The sequence below is a fragment of the Centrocercus urophasianus genome, unplaced genomic scaffold (assembly GCF_019232065.1).
Source record: "Centrocercus urophasianus isolate 14NV4802_14NV808 unplaced genomic scaffold, USGS_Curo_1.0 seq_18, whole genome shotgun sequence".
NCBI lineage: Eukaryota > Metazoa > Chordata > Aves > Galliformes > Phasianidae > Centrocercus > Centrocercus urophasianus.
Window position 1 is genome coordinate 13,070,519 of NW_024884733.1, and position 16,265 is coordinate 13,086,783.

A 16,265-nucleotide genomic window follows, 5' to 3' on the forward strand; every position below is an offset into this window, starting at 1 on the left:
CAGTAGGTAAATCCGAAAAGCTAAAAATCAGTAATATTCTCATCAAATAAAATGTCATATATTCAAATCATTATGAAAATGAAAGTCTAGAAATTTTCTTTGAGGTACAGTTTTCATCTCTGCCACTTTTCATCCCTGTCTGTGCTGGGATCAAGAGCACTGTAGTATTGAGACTTTTTACAGATCCTTTTCCCTCCATAAACTTAGGTTGGTTCTACCCTTCCACTGCACCATCTTTCAAATATAGCCCAACACTGTGTACACACAATGTCCATCTATTTAGGCCATGCTGACCTTCGTTGTTTGCATGACTTGTGCTCTGCTACATTTATCTTCTGTCCTTACCCCGCTTTTTGAGTTTACCCAGAACCACATCCTGTATTTCATTCATCTTCTACCTTGTTTTAAATAATTTCACAAATGCCTGCTATCTTCTAGGAAACTTGTCTCATGCATTGAGTTCTCTCACAGTTCAATTTACTGTCTTCATTTTTCAATGTTGTTTTTTATCAAAAAAACTTTGCAGTAGAACTTAGTCCGAAACACGAGATTTTTATTGATCCGTTATTTAATCAGTTTCCAACAACATTGGGGAGCATATCTGTGGTAAAATCATCCACACTGATCAGATGCTTTTGTGACAGAAGTTCCTTCTTTGTTCTGCAATTTGAGATCTGCTGTATTTCAGTACTCTACATGTTGTGGTCACTTTGTGTTTTCAGCATTCTTGGTACAAGTCAATTGGAAGAGTTTTCCAAGGCAGCAGATAATGACAACATTAGTTCAGAGGTATCTCAAATGTAAAAGGCAGAGCTTAGAAGAAAACAAAGTAAACTACCATGAGTGTCATCTGTTTTAATAATGGCATGCATAGCCTCCCTGAAGAAGCAATATCAAATTGAGACCTGTGCTTTTGATATGGTTAATGGTATGGTTCAAACTTCTCATTATCTATGTAAAAACATTCAGAGAGAAAGCCATTTAAACTTGAGACTGTGCTATGGAAGACTGAAATGTCTAGGAATAGAAAAAGCATATTTACTATTTAAATTTTTACCATTACATTACCATTACCATATTTACCATTTACTATGGTCTGTTGTCTGAAGAGTTAAGCAGAAGTACTCACCTAAGCACTTCTCAGCCCAGCTGCTGCTTTCCATACAGGGTGCCATATTTTCAGTTATACTGGTTTATGAAACCAGATTATGAAATAATTTAGAGAAGTAACATTGGAGGACAGGTAAAAATTGGAAGGTTTTAATTTTTAATCTGGATCCACTCCCTGACAATTTTTGCAGTGCAACTCCTGAAATACTTGCTTGGGCAAAATATGTTGTGCTTCAATTTCACATTAAATTAAATGTCTGTTTAATAAAAAGCAGTGATAAAATTGCTAAACGGTTTAGATTCTCAAATCATATCCTGACTCAATATTGATTTTAACCTGTTGAGTTTTAGGGAATAGATTTACGATGGGAGTGCTAGAAACTTGTATGGAGTATTTCGTCCAACTGGTAACCATGTGAATACAGCTATTTTAAATGGAGCCTGGGTTAACAAATAAGAAGATGCTCTGATTTCTTTTTTCTTAGAACAGGAAGAACCTGTATTATTTGCTGTTGGCACTTGGCATACTTGGCAACCAGCTGGTTTCTGAGAACAACATATCTAATAATTAAATGAAAACCATGTTGTTTATTGTAGGCTCAGTAACATTAATAGCAGGGAGAGCAATTTACAAGTGTTGTGACAGGTAGCAGAGGAATGAAATTAATTTATGTAAGTTGATGTAAGCTGTAAGGTACAAGTTAAGTTTGAAAGTAGTTTCTATGGTGCTGGTATCCATTCTGTAGACTTGCACTTGCCTGACATGTAAGTTCATACAAATTCAGCAAGATTGTTCACTTGTTTGATGTTACTGTGATATTTGAAAACTCACTTGTGCTAGCTAGTAGAGCAAGGTCAGTTCCAGAGACCGATACGGTGTCTTCTGTCAAATCTGCGTTCTCTTGTGTTTATCCAGCCTCTTTCAGTTTATAGTTTTAGAATTTGAAATAGTTTGTGGGGGATCAATGAATACTCTACTAATGCAGGCATCAGTGTTAAATGATAAGATTTTGCCAGTTCTGTTGTGCCAGAGTATTAGTTTCTTGCATGATTTTTAACAGAAGGAAAGGATTCATCTGAAGCTGAGCGAGGTCTCATTTTTATCAGTGTATATATGTGTGATGAATAAAGATATGGATTATTCCAAAGCCAACTTGGTCAATATAACTAATACCAACCAGATGGAACCATTTCACATTTCGTCACTTCACATGACTTGAAACACCAGTGGGGGTGAAGTAATGTGGATATGCTGCCACTCAAAAAAAAAGCACACCTCCACCTCCCTGAAATATTATGCCAATTACGCCATGAGTTTAGTCTGCAGAGTGGGGCCTCTGCATTGAAATGGATGTAAACTTTATTTCATCTGCTGAACAGGGAGAGGAAGGGGTTCCATTTCTTTGTTCTTTACCATTCTTGCCCTTTCCCTACCCACCTCCTGCAGGGCCCCAGGAACTTAAGATTGGGAAGGACAGAAAGTTAAATTTGTGAATAACATGGTGAGATTGTAATGGAAAAATGTCTTCACTGTGCTGTTCACAGTGATGTTTAGAATGCTGATATTTCTATCATGAATCACTATCCTTGGCAGCCTGTGTAAAATAAATGTAGAGTTAGGTTTTTCCTCCAAAATGCAGTTCTCTGCTTTTATTAAGTGCCAGTTCTTTGTGCTTCATTTGCCCATCTTCTTTGGAATGAGTGAAGTAGGTGTAAAAATGGTTCCTGTTCAGCATGTTTATTTTCTTCCAGAAGTGAATCAGAACTTAGTTTGACCTGTACAGCTTCTGGAGATGCAAAGGCTATGTTACATCACTGCTCAACATTTATTTCTAACTTATCTCAAATATTGTATTATTTTATGTTTTGTTAGATACAGAAGATAGAAGGCCAGAAAGAATCCATTTCAGTTTTCTACTGTACTTAGAATAATGTTTGCAAGAAAAAAATGTTTCTTTTTTCCATCAAAAAGTGGAAAAGAAGTTCTTAAATGAAACCTGAATTGTTATAGCTTGTTTCTAACATCGGTAATGTAGATAGGACAGTAATGTAATACAAGAAAGAACTACACACAATGTATTAAAATCTATTTCCTTAATTACAAGAAATTAATAATGAGTCCAATCTTTACACTCTGCCAAACTCTTCTCCTTGTCATTTCTGAAAACTGCTGTCACCTACACTGAACTTCCATTCTTGATCAATACTGCATTTTTTAATCACTGTTTTCTGGGTCAGATTTTTTTTGGATAATTAGATTTTCTCCTCCATATGCAATACTTTTTGGAGAATTTTTCTTAACTTTTTTTTATTGTTGAGCATTTGTCACTGCTCAATTACAGTTTTGCTACACACTCACCTTGCTGAAACAAGACAGATAATGGAGAAACAATGTGGTAACTGAAGTGGGTTTCTGGAGTTGAATTCCTGTCTCCACCCATTGTTTCACAAGCTGGCAATTTTTATAGCAACACTTCTAATTAGCTATTTTAGAGACACTGGACAGTCTATGAGCCTAATGGCTTATACACTAACAATCCATACACAACATCCTCATAGTATGATTGAATAAACTCTTCACTTTTTTTGCTTAACACTGCCAAATTATTGACTTTTGAAAAACAGATTTCTGTGCCTTTTCTGACAGTTCTTGGCCAGGAGCTGCCTGCAGGGCTGGAGAGACCATCATGAAATAGGCTTGGATCTCTCTCAGCTCCTGCAAAGTATATCAACCTATAAAGTAATCATTCACAACAGATTTCCTTACAGATGACATTTTTCAGTCTCTGCACTCTTCCTCCCTGTGGACTGAGTAGTCAGTTATCTGTTAATCAGGTACTACACAAGCTCAAAGGCTTTTCCTGTAATGGTTGTGCCACACCAAAACACAGCTGGGCACAGGAACTGAGCATAGGTAACAGTTGTTGGCTTCAAGAATAATCCTATTGATCTGAATGACTGGAGAATAAAACCAGATAAGGGATGAAAGGAACATATTAAGATGAGACAATACTGAGAGCAGAAGAGAAACAAATTGCTTGAGAAGAAATCAGTGAAAAAAGGCTATATAAATTGAGGTGTCTTAGCACTAGAGTAAGTAGAGAGGAAGGCTGAGACACCCTGATTGGGAAGCCAGTGGAAGAAAGGTTTGGAGACTAGTTGAGCAAGGAGATTAGAGGGGCTGAACAATGATTCTGGTATTGGGAGGGAATCAAATGGTTGGGCAAGAAGATCAGACTAGGTGTGTGTTACGAAATAGTAGGATGACACTGAGCTGAAGCGGTAAACAGAAAGGAGGGATTTTGAGTTAATTGACTAGAAAGGAGAAAGGTTGAAAGAAGGTACTTACATTTAGTAAGATGTGAGATGGAACTGTCTGGACAAGGAATCTGTGGTACCTGAGCTAGCAGTTTCTGGTAGAGATGTAGTAGGACACTTGACAGGAAGTTCACGTGCAGCTCTTGCATGAAGCTGTACTAGTCAGTAGATCAGGACTGTCTAGGTAAGGAGGCTGTTGCCTACAGGACTGCTCTGTCATATATTACAAAATATTTTAGGAGACAACATATGAGTAGGTGACAATGGGAAGCAAAATGATAGTTCTGCAGCTAAGGCAGCTAAATGGAATCACTGCAGGATGCTGCACCAGGATACACACACAAAGTTGGCCATTAAATGCATTTTCCCTTTTTTAAGAGAAATGTGTATTAGAGATGCATTTGCAGAAGTGTTTTGTGCTGCTAAGTAGTTGCAATTTAAGTGGAGCTTGCTTAAAAAACAGTTTTTTTTTTTTTAATAATTAGCATTTTTTACATTTCTTAATGTAACATTACATTAAATAATACAATAATAATACATTTTTAAATGTAACATAGTATTTGAATGGCATTCATTTAAGGCTAGAGCTAAATAGCAATTAGAAGTGAATTTTTCAAATGAACTCTAAATAACTGCCTATTCACTGAATGAGACAGCAATAGAGTGGTAAAATGTATGAAGTGATGTAATTAAATGCTGCATCCTGCTGTAGCATCAATTCAGGGCTCTTGTGCAGTTTTAGACCACCTCTGTGGCAGATTTATTCAGCATTACTCCACACATGCAGAATCCAACTATTTGAATTAGCAACACTTTGGGGGGAGTGGGAAACAAGAAAAATCAAGGAAAAAAAAATAAAAATCAAGGAAAAAAAACGGGGAAAAAATAAAAATAATTTTTAAAAAAGACCAGTGGAAAAGACAGGGGCTTTCTAGTGCTCTGCAGCTCACTCTGACTTTCAGTAGTTGTCATAACTGAGGTGCTGGTGTAGAACTGTAATCAGTGTATAGATGAGATCTAGTTGCTTTCTTTGTAAGTGTTTGAATTCATTCTCAAATTTAAAAAGGAATGCACTAGTAACAGCGTAAGAAGCAGCAAAGAAAGGTGTGAATCATGAATGACTGATGACTTGTCAAATGACAGGAAATAATTCAGCTGAACTGTGTAGAAAGTAGGTGAGTAGTAAATCTTTGATTTTGATTGAGGAAAGCAAGAGAGACTTCATTATTTATTAAAGATCATAAAATCTTGAAGAACAAGACTGGAAGTTACCTTCAGGACCATCCAAGATTGACTTCAGCAAAGATGGTATAGAAAGAGAGGAATGGAGAAGATCAGGGAAAAGAAAAATAACATTATTAACATGGTGAACCTCATAGTTGTATGGAAGAGTTAGGAAGAAACACATTCCTTAGAAACAGTAGAATAGGTATCAAAATGTGTAATCTGGTGTAAAAATAAGAAATGTGACACAAGTGTGCTTTTGTTAAGTATGAGATCAATAAGCAGAGAAGAAGGCAGAAGGTGGGCCCGAGGAATGTGAAGAAAACAGCAAACTTTTAAAGAAATACAGAACTTAACACAAAGACACACAGAAAGAGTGCTGGTATAGCTTTTGTTTCTTTTGTAAAAGGACCTTACTGTTACACTACTCCTATTACTACTACTTAGCAACATTTAGTATATTGCTACTAAGATATGTTAATAATGTCTTTATTACAAATTTATTAATATTACATATTTGGAACTACTAATAGTTCTGTGATGCTACTGATACTGTATTTAACAACAGATATTAAGTTATTTAGATTACTAGTGCCCAAGACAGCGCTTGCAGTCAAACATGCATTAACTTGTTCAGCAGCTGGAGATACTGCTTACATGGTTTCTAGTATAGCTCATGCCCACAGAAAATTATAATCTGAAACTGAATTCATCAGTGAAAGAAATGAAAAAGCTGTCCGAATGTAATTGCCCATCAGGACTGTTACCCTCATACTTTATAGGCTGGTGCTTTATATGTTTAAAAAAATTGAAAGTTTCTGTGGACAAAAATACACATATGCATGTGTACATAAATATTATATGCACAGATACATAGCCAAACTTTTTCTATTGGTACAGAAAATAAATTAATCCTCTTTATACAAAAAAATAAATAGTGAAGTTTTATCCTATTCCAACAGAAAGAAATCGTATTACTCTTCAGCCTTAAGGCACAAAGTTATGTGTCTAACCAACGTGAGAAAATTCTCTGTTCCTTCCTACGTAGAGCTACACCCTCAGCCACAGCTGAAAGCTCGTCCTCTCCTGCCTGCCAGCTAGGGCAGAGTTTATAGGGTAGGGCAAAATTCTTTGCTCCAGCTCAGCAAGACTGAACCCACAAACTTCATCTTAATGCAGAATGTATAAATAGAAAATACACAGTTTAACTAGTAAGTAAATCATCATCCAAATTACATCACTACAAATCAGATGTCATCTGCCAATTTGCCCTCTTATCTGGAGTGAGAGTTTTTACCACATGTAAGGGCAAGTTTGCATGTTATCATCACATATTAGTTAATGCACTGAATGTTCACACCCTAGTTGATCTCTTGCTAACTTGGGAATAGCACAAACAGGCATCCAAAGTGAGCAAATACTAGATATGGACCAGGCCTCTAATGATGGTCTATGTTAACTAAGCCAAAAGAAACTAACTCTATCTTTCTAGTTCTTTTCCTAAAATTTTTTGCACCATACGTTTGTCCTTCAAGTTCACCTGTGTCAATCTTTAAGTGTATTAGATTTTCAACATCTGAAATTGTAATTCAGGATTGACTTATGTGATGATCTGAATAAATCAGCAGCTGTTATGTTGTCCCGGTTATACTGTTGAAATACCTTTCAGTCCAAAAAGCTCTGCAGTTCTGAGAAGAGGAGGATGAATGAAGTTGCTTGAAGCAAGCACTAGATCAGGATATGTAAGTACTGAGCAGTCCCTGTAGGCAGTTTGCAAAGGTTACTTCAGACACCACTGAAATGTCTGTTTCTCAAGTGGGTGTTCAACAGCTTTGTCGTTGCTGTTGCACATTGAAGCAGTTGTTCCAGTTACTGGTGGACCTTCACTTTCAGAAACATGTCTCTTATTTTTTTATTTCACATTAAGGAAAATATGAAGCTTCTGTTAACAACAGAAGCAAGGCTTTTGTAGCATAGCACATCCACTGCCTGTGCATTTGGTACTGGGAAGTCAACTTGTGAGGAAAAGATTGAATGAGTGAATAAAATAAGGTTTTATGAGCAGCAGTGCACTGTGACTTCTGCCTTCCATAAAGAAAGGAAACAAAATATTAACCAAAACCTCAGAAGAGCAAGAAGGGTTAAAACAAGGAAGAAAGTCAAGGGAAGGAAGAAAAACGAAGTTCCTACATTTTTAATTTAAAATCATAGCCATTATTTCCTAGAAATTCCAGATGGATAATGGGACCTCCCATTGGAGGGCAAGGCATGGATACCAAGTTCATTCAATTGTGGTTACATAAAATATATACTTCAGTGGTTCGATAAAATTTAACTTACCTTTCAAACTTCTTGATAATAATCTAACTGTAAGGTTCATCTCTAAGTGTTCTAGATTCATCATCTTCCTTTTAAATGCAAAGTGCAATCCTATGGGGACCCTCGCACTAATATTTTAAGGTTATTGCCACTTGTGCTCTTGGAATTTGCCATTCTCAGAATTCCATCACCAAGCTGAAATATAACAGCAAAAAAATTGTAAGAGAAATAGTAGAAAAAAAAAGAAGTCAGACAAATGTGAGATAGGGGGTACAAATGCTCAGAAGGTTACTTTGAATCTAGAAAGTCTCCACCTACAGAAATAAATACTTTAACACACAACCAAAACACAGTAGCTTGGGTTTTCCTCCCAGATACTAATTAATAAAAGAACTCTAAAGAACTGTATTGTATACATGGTAGTGAATTATTGGGCTGGGAACCTAATCTAGCTCTTCACGTTTGATTTGTTCGTAGGTTTTGTTTGTTGGCTTTCCCAAGGCAGTGTTAATGCAAACAAGAACTTTGAAATAGCACAAAACTCTCATTCAACCTGTGCCATCAAAACAGACTATTACTCTACACTTGTGACTCTTCACTGTATATTCATTCCAGCACAGATATCTTTCTTAGCTGCGTTCTTAGCTTTGAAGGTATCACTCAGCATCTTCCTGGCAGCTCTCATAAATTAACATGTCCAACTAGTCTTTGGCAATACCTGACCCACCGCAGGTAAAGCTGGGCTGGCAGCTTACAGAACACTCAATATTTCTTTAAGAGAAACCACCAGAAAACTCCGTAGCACTCCAGAGAGACTGGTTCCATGCATGAAAGCATACAGTGTATGGTTCTGGGTCTCCCTCCAGATAGTTTTTGTTCCAAGTGGATATTTGTTCTAGAGATTTACTCATCTAGCTTAGGATCTAGATTCTGATGCTAATTTACAAATGGCCAGTTTTTACTTGTTTGTTTTTCACCATCATTGCCCTTTCGCTTTAGCAAATCTTCATCCTTGGTGTTTACCATTTATGTGTAATGGTGATGTCACATCTAATCTCAGACTTTTTCTTCCTTTGGTCACCTCAGTAGTCATTTCTGCATATGGGCTTACTGTACATTCCATTTTGAATTCATACCAGCCTTAATCTCCTCTTTCTGCTGGAAAATACTTCAGGTGGTTGTAAAAACATCAAGATTTACTTCATCACATTTTACACGCATCAACTACATCAGCCTGTTCTGCTACTTCCAAATACTATTGTCTTATAGCACTTTCTTTGTTACTATTCTTCAAGACATGTTTCTGTAGTTTATATTGTTTTATTCTGAGTTTAGAGATTTATAATTATAATAATTATTATTATAATTTGAGTTTCATTCTGTTTTGATGTCTCCATTTCTTGAGATGAACCTTGTTTTTCCCTGTGCATAATTACCCCATCTCTCCTCCATATTAATGATACCTTCTAGTTTTTGGTCAATAAAACACTGATAACATTCATGTCAGGGTCACTAATAACTACGTTAAAGTCTGATAGCTTTCTTTTATCCTGGATTCACCTCCCAAAAATTGTTCAACGCCTTATCACTTTTAACCAGTTCCTTGCCTATTTTATAGCCCTTATAAAAATTATCAACATTGCAAACTTGGTTAAAAAATTTCTAAGCATCACACAGTGTGCATAATTAGTGATCACTAAGGTAATGTGTCACACTACCTTTGCCTAGAAAATGCTTGGGGTTTTTTTCCCCCAAACATAATTGCAAGTCCAATACACTTTTGTCTACTTTTATACCTGATTATACATCATTCCCTCTTATTGCACACATCTGAGCTGCAACATTCCCTTCACTCATTGCACACAACAGTCAAGGACCCATCAGACATGAAAAACTTCTGTTCTCTCCCTCCTTTTTGCAGTAAGATAGTGTATTACCTGCTCTCCTGTCGTGTGCCACCCTGACTTCACACTCATTTGAAGTATTTCTCATGGAATTGATGCAGCAATATTCATATTCTAGTTTTCTCCATTGCCACATCCTGCAGATTTGCAGCTCACTCAATGTGAGTTTTTCCTTCAAACACATCCTATTCCTCTATTCTTATTTCTATTAATTGTACTAACCATGGGTTGAGCAGTGTATTTAAATCTATTTTAGGACAGTCGAGAAAGTTCCCTCCCCTTCGAAAGATCTTCACATGGATAAGGAACTTAGGGTAGTCACTGTGGAAGCCAGAGAGACGTGAAACCTCTGCTGTCAAGTAGCCTCTGAACTTGGCTGTGGTCGCTCGCGGTGGCAGTGACAGCCGGTTGATGGCAGCTAGGAGTCCTGCACTTATCAGTTGCGCCACACGATGGCGCCATAATGCTAAGTGTAAATCAACGGGACTAATGAGCACTGGTGTTACACAATTAATGGAGGGCAACGTTTGAATTTGCTGTAATCGTAACAGACTATTTCAATCCTAAAGTCACGGTAGTTATTTTCTCAGTCTGCATTCATTTCATCTTCAGTCCCAAGTCTCACATACACAATAGAAGTGGCTTATTTTTTCCTTTATCAGTCATCCATTTGAAGAGCACATTCCTTCTTTTTTCATCGTATTTAAAGCAATCTCTGTCTCTGTCGATTTGCTTTAAGGTTTCAGTAGTTAGGAGACCAAAGGCCACCTGAGGTTGCTATTGCATTTCTGTGGTATGTTGGAACTGTTTATACATACCCCCAAAGCATTCCTGAGAAAGCCCACGTAACTGAAATAGTTCATTTAATTATTCAGAGAATTAAAAGTAACATAAAATTAAAGTGACTGCTACTGACAGACTTTTTTGTTGGGCATCACACTTGTTAACCTTATAAAGTTAAGATGAAAACGGTACCATTAATTTCACTCCAGCAAGAGTCCTACACATGTTTAAGATTCTTCTTGTCTCAGATTGAAATTAACTACAGGAACTGGCAATATCTCCAAACACTGCTCAAAATACAGACTTACTGATACACAAAATATACAAGAGTACACAATATGCGAAAACTAGATGCAGTTTTTGGGAATATGTTTATCAATGGGAACTCAAGGCTCTGATTTATGCAGGCTTTCAGTCTAATTGGGATTAACACCTGGAGGCATATCAGGATAATACAGGTGCCCTTCTGTATTCAGAACTTTTTTCCCCCTCCCTAACTTCCCTCTGTTCTTGTCTCCCAATAATGCAATTATTTCATTAAGTTGACAAAAGTAATGTTAAGCCATTATTCCACTCAATAAGATTTATCAGCAAGTAAACATATGTAAAAATACTGCTAATTTTCTCACTCCTTTGAGTATCATCCTAGTTACAATCTTGCACATTTTTACTTCTTTCAAAATTACCTTCACCACCATTTTCAAGCCTTAACGACCTTCTGCTCTTACTTTATATTCATTTCTACGAATAAAGAACTGCCTCTTCTCTGTGCTGGAACTAACACTGATTATTGTGCTAGCACAGTATAGGGGAGCTTCCTGATGCCTCCTCAAAACTATCAGAATGTTTTCTAGCATGGAATATCACTGAAAACAGCTGCTAAGTCTTTACCTGAAGCATTTACATCTGTTTACCACGATGGTGTTTCAAAGCATTTGATAAAATGCTTCAGAAGTGACAGTAGAAACGGGATAAGTACATAACAAATTGCTTTGAGTTGGTACACTCAAGTGCTTTATTTTCCTTGTTTAATTATTTAGCTCTTTGCTCGGGAAAAGGCATAAGCTTCCTGGTGTGCTCCTGATCTACGTTTCATTGAGATTTGCACTGTGGGACCCTTCTTGACATTCTGCAGAAAAGTGGCACTGTAATCCAGAGCACAAGTTGAGGATATTCTGGGACAGCAATTATGGTCTTCATCTGCCTGAACAAATTTGCAAAATTTCACCTGCTTTATGGGAAAACATTGCACACCTGATGGGGAATCATTACAGAAATGTTCCTGTTTCACCACCAGCGAAAGCAAACCAGCAGCATTCCCTTCTCCGTACAGATCTTTCACTGTAAAGGAAGCAATTAAAAATTTCACTCCTAACCACAACTTATTACAATAAACAATTCTCCTTTCGTATATCTGTTCTAAGTCTCCGGTGAGACATTTCGTCTGATGACAGCACTAGGCTCAAACTTTCAGACACAGTTCCACCCAAGAAACTCCCAAGTCTTCAGATGCAAATGAACCTATGAAAATACTAACAACCATGGGAGTGGGTGCATAACAAACTTTCATCAGAAAGAAATTGTGGTGCCTCACTCCATAGGTGTTGTATTAACTGTCAGGAATTCAGGCACCGGCCTGCAGGTGAAGACAATTAAGTTATCCTACCAGATCTGGAATGTGTTGGGAGCAATTCAGTGACTAGTTGTAAAGGAAGGAAGGAATGTGTCCTGCTTTTCCTTGTTAGGGCTTGCTACCACCCTAGGGATAAGTGAACTGTTTATTTTCCTCTTTAAGGAAAAAAAAAAGTTTTATGTTCCACCTAAAGCAGACAATCTGAACAGCTTAACCCTTTCCAGCTTTGTCTGCTGTATTCAATCTTTCTATTTTTAAATTCTATGAGTGCAAACCAGGAAAGTTCTGATTTAACATAACACCTGCCTATAAGCTTCTCTGTCTCTGCTACAAAAGCTACAGGGAATCAGTGCTTCCCACGGGGCAGGGGAAGAATCAATTTCTGGTTTCCATCTTCAGAGCAGAAACAGTGACACATGTCCAGAGCAGCAGCAGATTATCCCATATTTGGTAACACTGCTACACTGAAAATTGAAAACAGAAATTCACAAAAGCAAAAAAAAAAAACAATGGAATTTTAACTAAAGCCCTGTGGCAACATACTAAGCCACACACAGCACTCAAAATGTCCCATATAGCATTTTGAAAATATCCTCCATTGGTTTTGATGTGCAGGGTCATACACTGCTGTTAATTTCTTCTCCTTACTGATTGGTTTCACTCACTGTGCATTGGCAATGGTGGAGGCCCCATTCCTGCAGCTTGTTCTGGCAGAGCTTGCACTCACAGATCAGGTTTTGCAGCAGGAGCCAGATTCAGAAACCCAGGCTGAATTTCAGTACAAAGCTGTGATCCTCAAGTGTCAAAACAAAAACAATACCCTTCCTCTCCCACCTATATGCCCCCAAAATAACTAAAAAAAAAAAAAAAAAAAAAAAAAAAAACACCACTTTTTTTTTTTTTTTTTAAGCTGTGAAGCTCCCTGCTAAGATTTTGGTGTTTCTAGAAGTTTACATGATCTCAGCAGATGGCTGCAAAAGTCCACAGGAGAAGAATTCCATGACAATTACTAAATATGCAGAAATAATGCTTGGCTCTAGACATTTCTTAGCTGCAAATGGCACGAAGCTCAAGGAAAATGGTAGATATTCCTGTCCAGTCCTTATTACCTTCCTTAAACATTAGTTTAACATTATTATTATGAGATGCAAAATATTGGTCTTACTGAATTCTTGATCTTACCCAGCCTGATCATTCCTATGTTCCTGTTATCTTCCGTTCCAAAGTTCCTTCTACATAACTTTATTTTCTCACATTATACTTTCATTGCTGAAAATTCCTCACTTGAGAGATAAGGCTCCAGAAGTGATAGAGAGACTTACTAGTGAGATTAATCCACATCCCAGTAAGTTTCCTACACCAAGACTTGTAGGTTCCACACTTGGATTCTGGCAAGTTACATGAAGAATCTGATCTATGATGATGATGCCTTTTAATAACAGATATTTTTAACACTGCTATATATCAGATTATTAAAAAACTTGTAGTGCGCTACATTTGTACGTGAAGAAAAAGACACCGATATCAATTATTGGTCTCCTTTTGAAGAATTAACTGCATTTATTTATATTCTGGATGTACTGATGCATTTATCCTGAAGACAAGATAGCTGTTGCTTACACAGAACATGTACACATGAGAAAATAAAGAAACAGTGCAAATTTGTCCTTTCTATTTCCTTTCCAAGTTCTGGTCAGATTTTTTTGTTTGTCTGACCTTGATCACTTATTGATTTTCCGTACATCTTCTGCCTTTGCAGTCTATTCATATTATCTTTGAAGATTTCCTCTTGGATCTTTGGCTTCCAATTCTTGCAGCAGTATTCCCTGACACACTGTTTGATGTTTTTGTAGGTCACCGACATACAGCTTTTACCCGCCAGCAGACTTCAAAGCCGGTAACGTTTGGCAGTCAAACCTGTCTCAGGCATTTTTACTGGTTTGAAGGAGTTACTGAAATTGAATGGCAAATGCTCAGCCAGCACCGGAGTCACATTCCTATGTGAGAGAGGACTGCCAGTGTTGCCTTTATATGCTGCTACCTGGATAAATCTTGAATTGGTGGTTATTTGAGGAGCACAGTCCCCAAAACCACTCCACAAAAAACAGTATTGGGGTGGCAATGAAGGAAGCAGCCTAAGTTTGTGGGCTCCCTCAGTTCAGACCTCTGGTTCTAGAAGAACAGAATTTTCTTCCCCATAGACTTGTGCCTATGCCAGATTTTGTTCCCAGCACAGCTACCAGCAGCATCTACCAAAGCACAAGAACCATCTGCAGTCACAGAGGGAGCTGCTGACATACTGTTCTCTAATTACAATTAGAGAACAGTACAAACTCCAACATCATCTCTGCCCCCAGAGTTCTCTTGTGACTTCCACGAGATATTCAATGTATCCTCCATGGAAATAGGTTTCTGATTTTAAAATGGCACCTTCTAATCAAGCATTTCCTTTCAATTTCTAAAGAAATGTGTTCATTTTTGAGAGGCTAGTTTATGTTTCTCCAGTTTTTTTACAGTCTCCTTGAAAAGGGATCGACAGAACCTGTCACTGAACCTTCCTGTTCAACAGCTGCCCTCGTCTCCTAGACCCTTACCCCATGGTAAGCGTGCTTACAGGCACCCCACTGTACCTGGGGACCACCTTTCTGAGACACGGGGAAAGTTGGGGTACTCACGGTGAATTCCCTCCATGTGTTCCCACCAAAACAGCTTAACTCAGTAGAAGGGGGTCTCCAGAGTACATTCTGCTATAGCTAAGGGGACATAAGCAGCCCCTCTGTTTACTAGAATTGCAAACTTGTCAAGGCAGACTTGCTATTCTTGTTATTATCAAGCACAATTCCATCACACTAAGGTACAAATTAGCTGTTAGCTTGGACACAAGCTAGAAGCTTGGTTATTTATTTTTTATTTTGTATTGCAGTTTTCTTTTTATAGTGATTTATGTATTATTCAGATCTCATTAAGGCTACAAATCTTCAAGACAGTATTTACTGAAACCATAATACCTATGCAATAAGTGCAAACCAGTTGTGGCTTCTGTGAGAATAAAAGTGCTAAAATATTGTGGTTTTCACTGTAGTGAATTGTAATCTGTAATCTAATGCTATATACTCAACCAAAAGTAATAGAGCTTTATGCATTTTACTGGTTGACCTGTAACCAATAAGCATCACTCTGAATTCTATCTAAACACAAGACAAAAGTATATCAGTTTTATTACCTTATCATTTAAGCTCTGTGAATAATACTGTATTTCAAAAAATACTGCTGTATTAGATGTCATATTATGCATAAAACAATGGTTCTGATTTTATGCATACTGTTCAGTAAGTGGTTTCTTAAAGAGTGGGAAACCAGGTTTCCACTGCATGAGAAAGTGTTTAATGATAAATAACATGTCATTTAAAGCAAGGGTAGAGCACATTCACATCTGTTATTCAAATCTGACATTACAATAGCATCTGCTGTCTTTCAGCTAATCACATTCATTTTTACTATTAAGCACAACACCAGGAAGGAAAACACAACAGCCAAACCACTGTTGGTCTTGGATCAGCGACTTTTGGGCCAAATCCAGCTCAAAAAACCCCAGTGAGAGTGATGGGCTGCAACACAGCATCCCAGCCCATGGCTGCAGGGAATCCTGTGCTAGTACTTACACTACCTGTATTGTGCTCAGCAAGATTTAGGAGCCTCATTAAACAGCACCTGAACAACCTGTGCCCTGAGAAATGACCCATTAAGGTCAGTAGAAAATACCCTTCAGGATTTTAAGTGCCGCACCTAGGTTGCTGGGAGGTTCCTGGCTGAGGAACTCAGGAACTGCCTGTTGGAACCAGGCACCCACAACTCTTTCATCAACAACTAAATGGCTTTCACTAGTTTTTATCATACCAGGGATTAGAGTACTCAAAGATATTTAAGAGGTATTTAGTAACTTGCTCAAAGGGCCCATACCCACATCTTTTTCA

At 37.6% G+C, this 16,265-nt stretch overlaps 1 protein-coding gene across 3 annotated transcripts in view; it reads left to right on the plus strand.

Moving 5' to 3' along the window:
• Nucleotides 1-16,265, plus strand: part of ARHGAP29 (Rho GTPase activating protein 29) — a 73,176-nt gene that overhangs the window by 732 nt on the left and 56,179 nt on the right. For 2 of the 3 annotated variants that reach the window (XM_042819712.1, XM_042819713.1), the window contains exons 3-4: nt 14,145-14,188; nt 14,808-14,891. In XM_042819712.1, coding sequence (XP_042675646.1) covers nt 14,145-14,188; nt 14,808-14,891 — 128 coding nt within the window. Of the gene's footprint in view, nt 1-14,144; nt 14,189-14,796; nt 14,892-16,265 lie in introns of all 3 variants that reach the window. The other variant, XM_042819714.1, reaches the window with a different exon arrangement.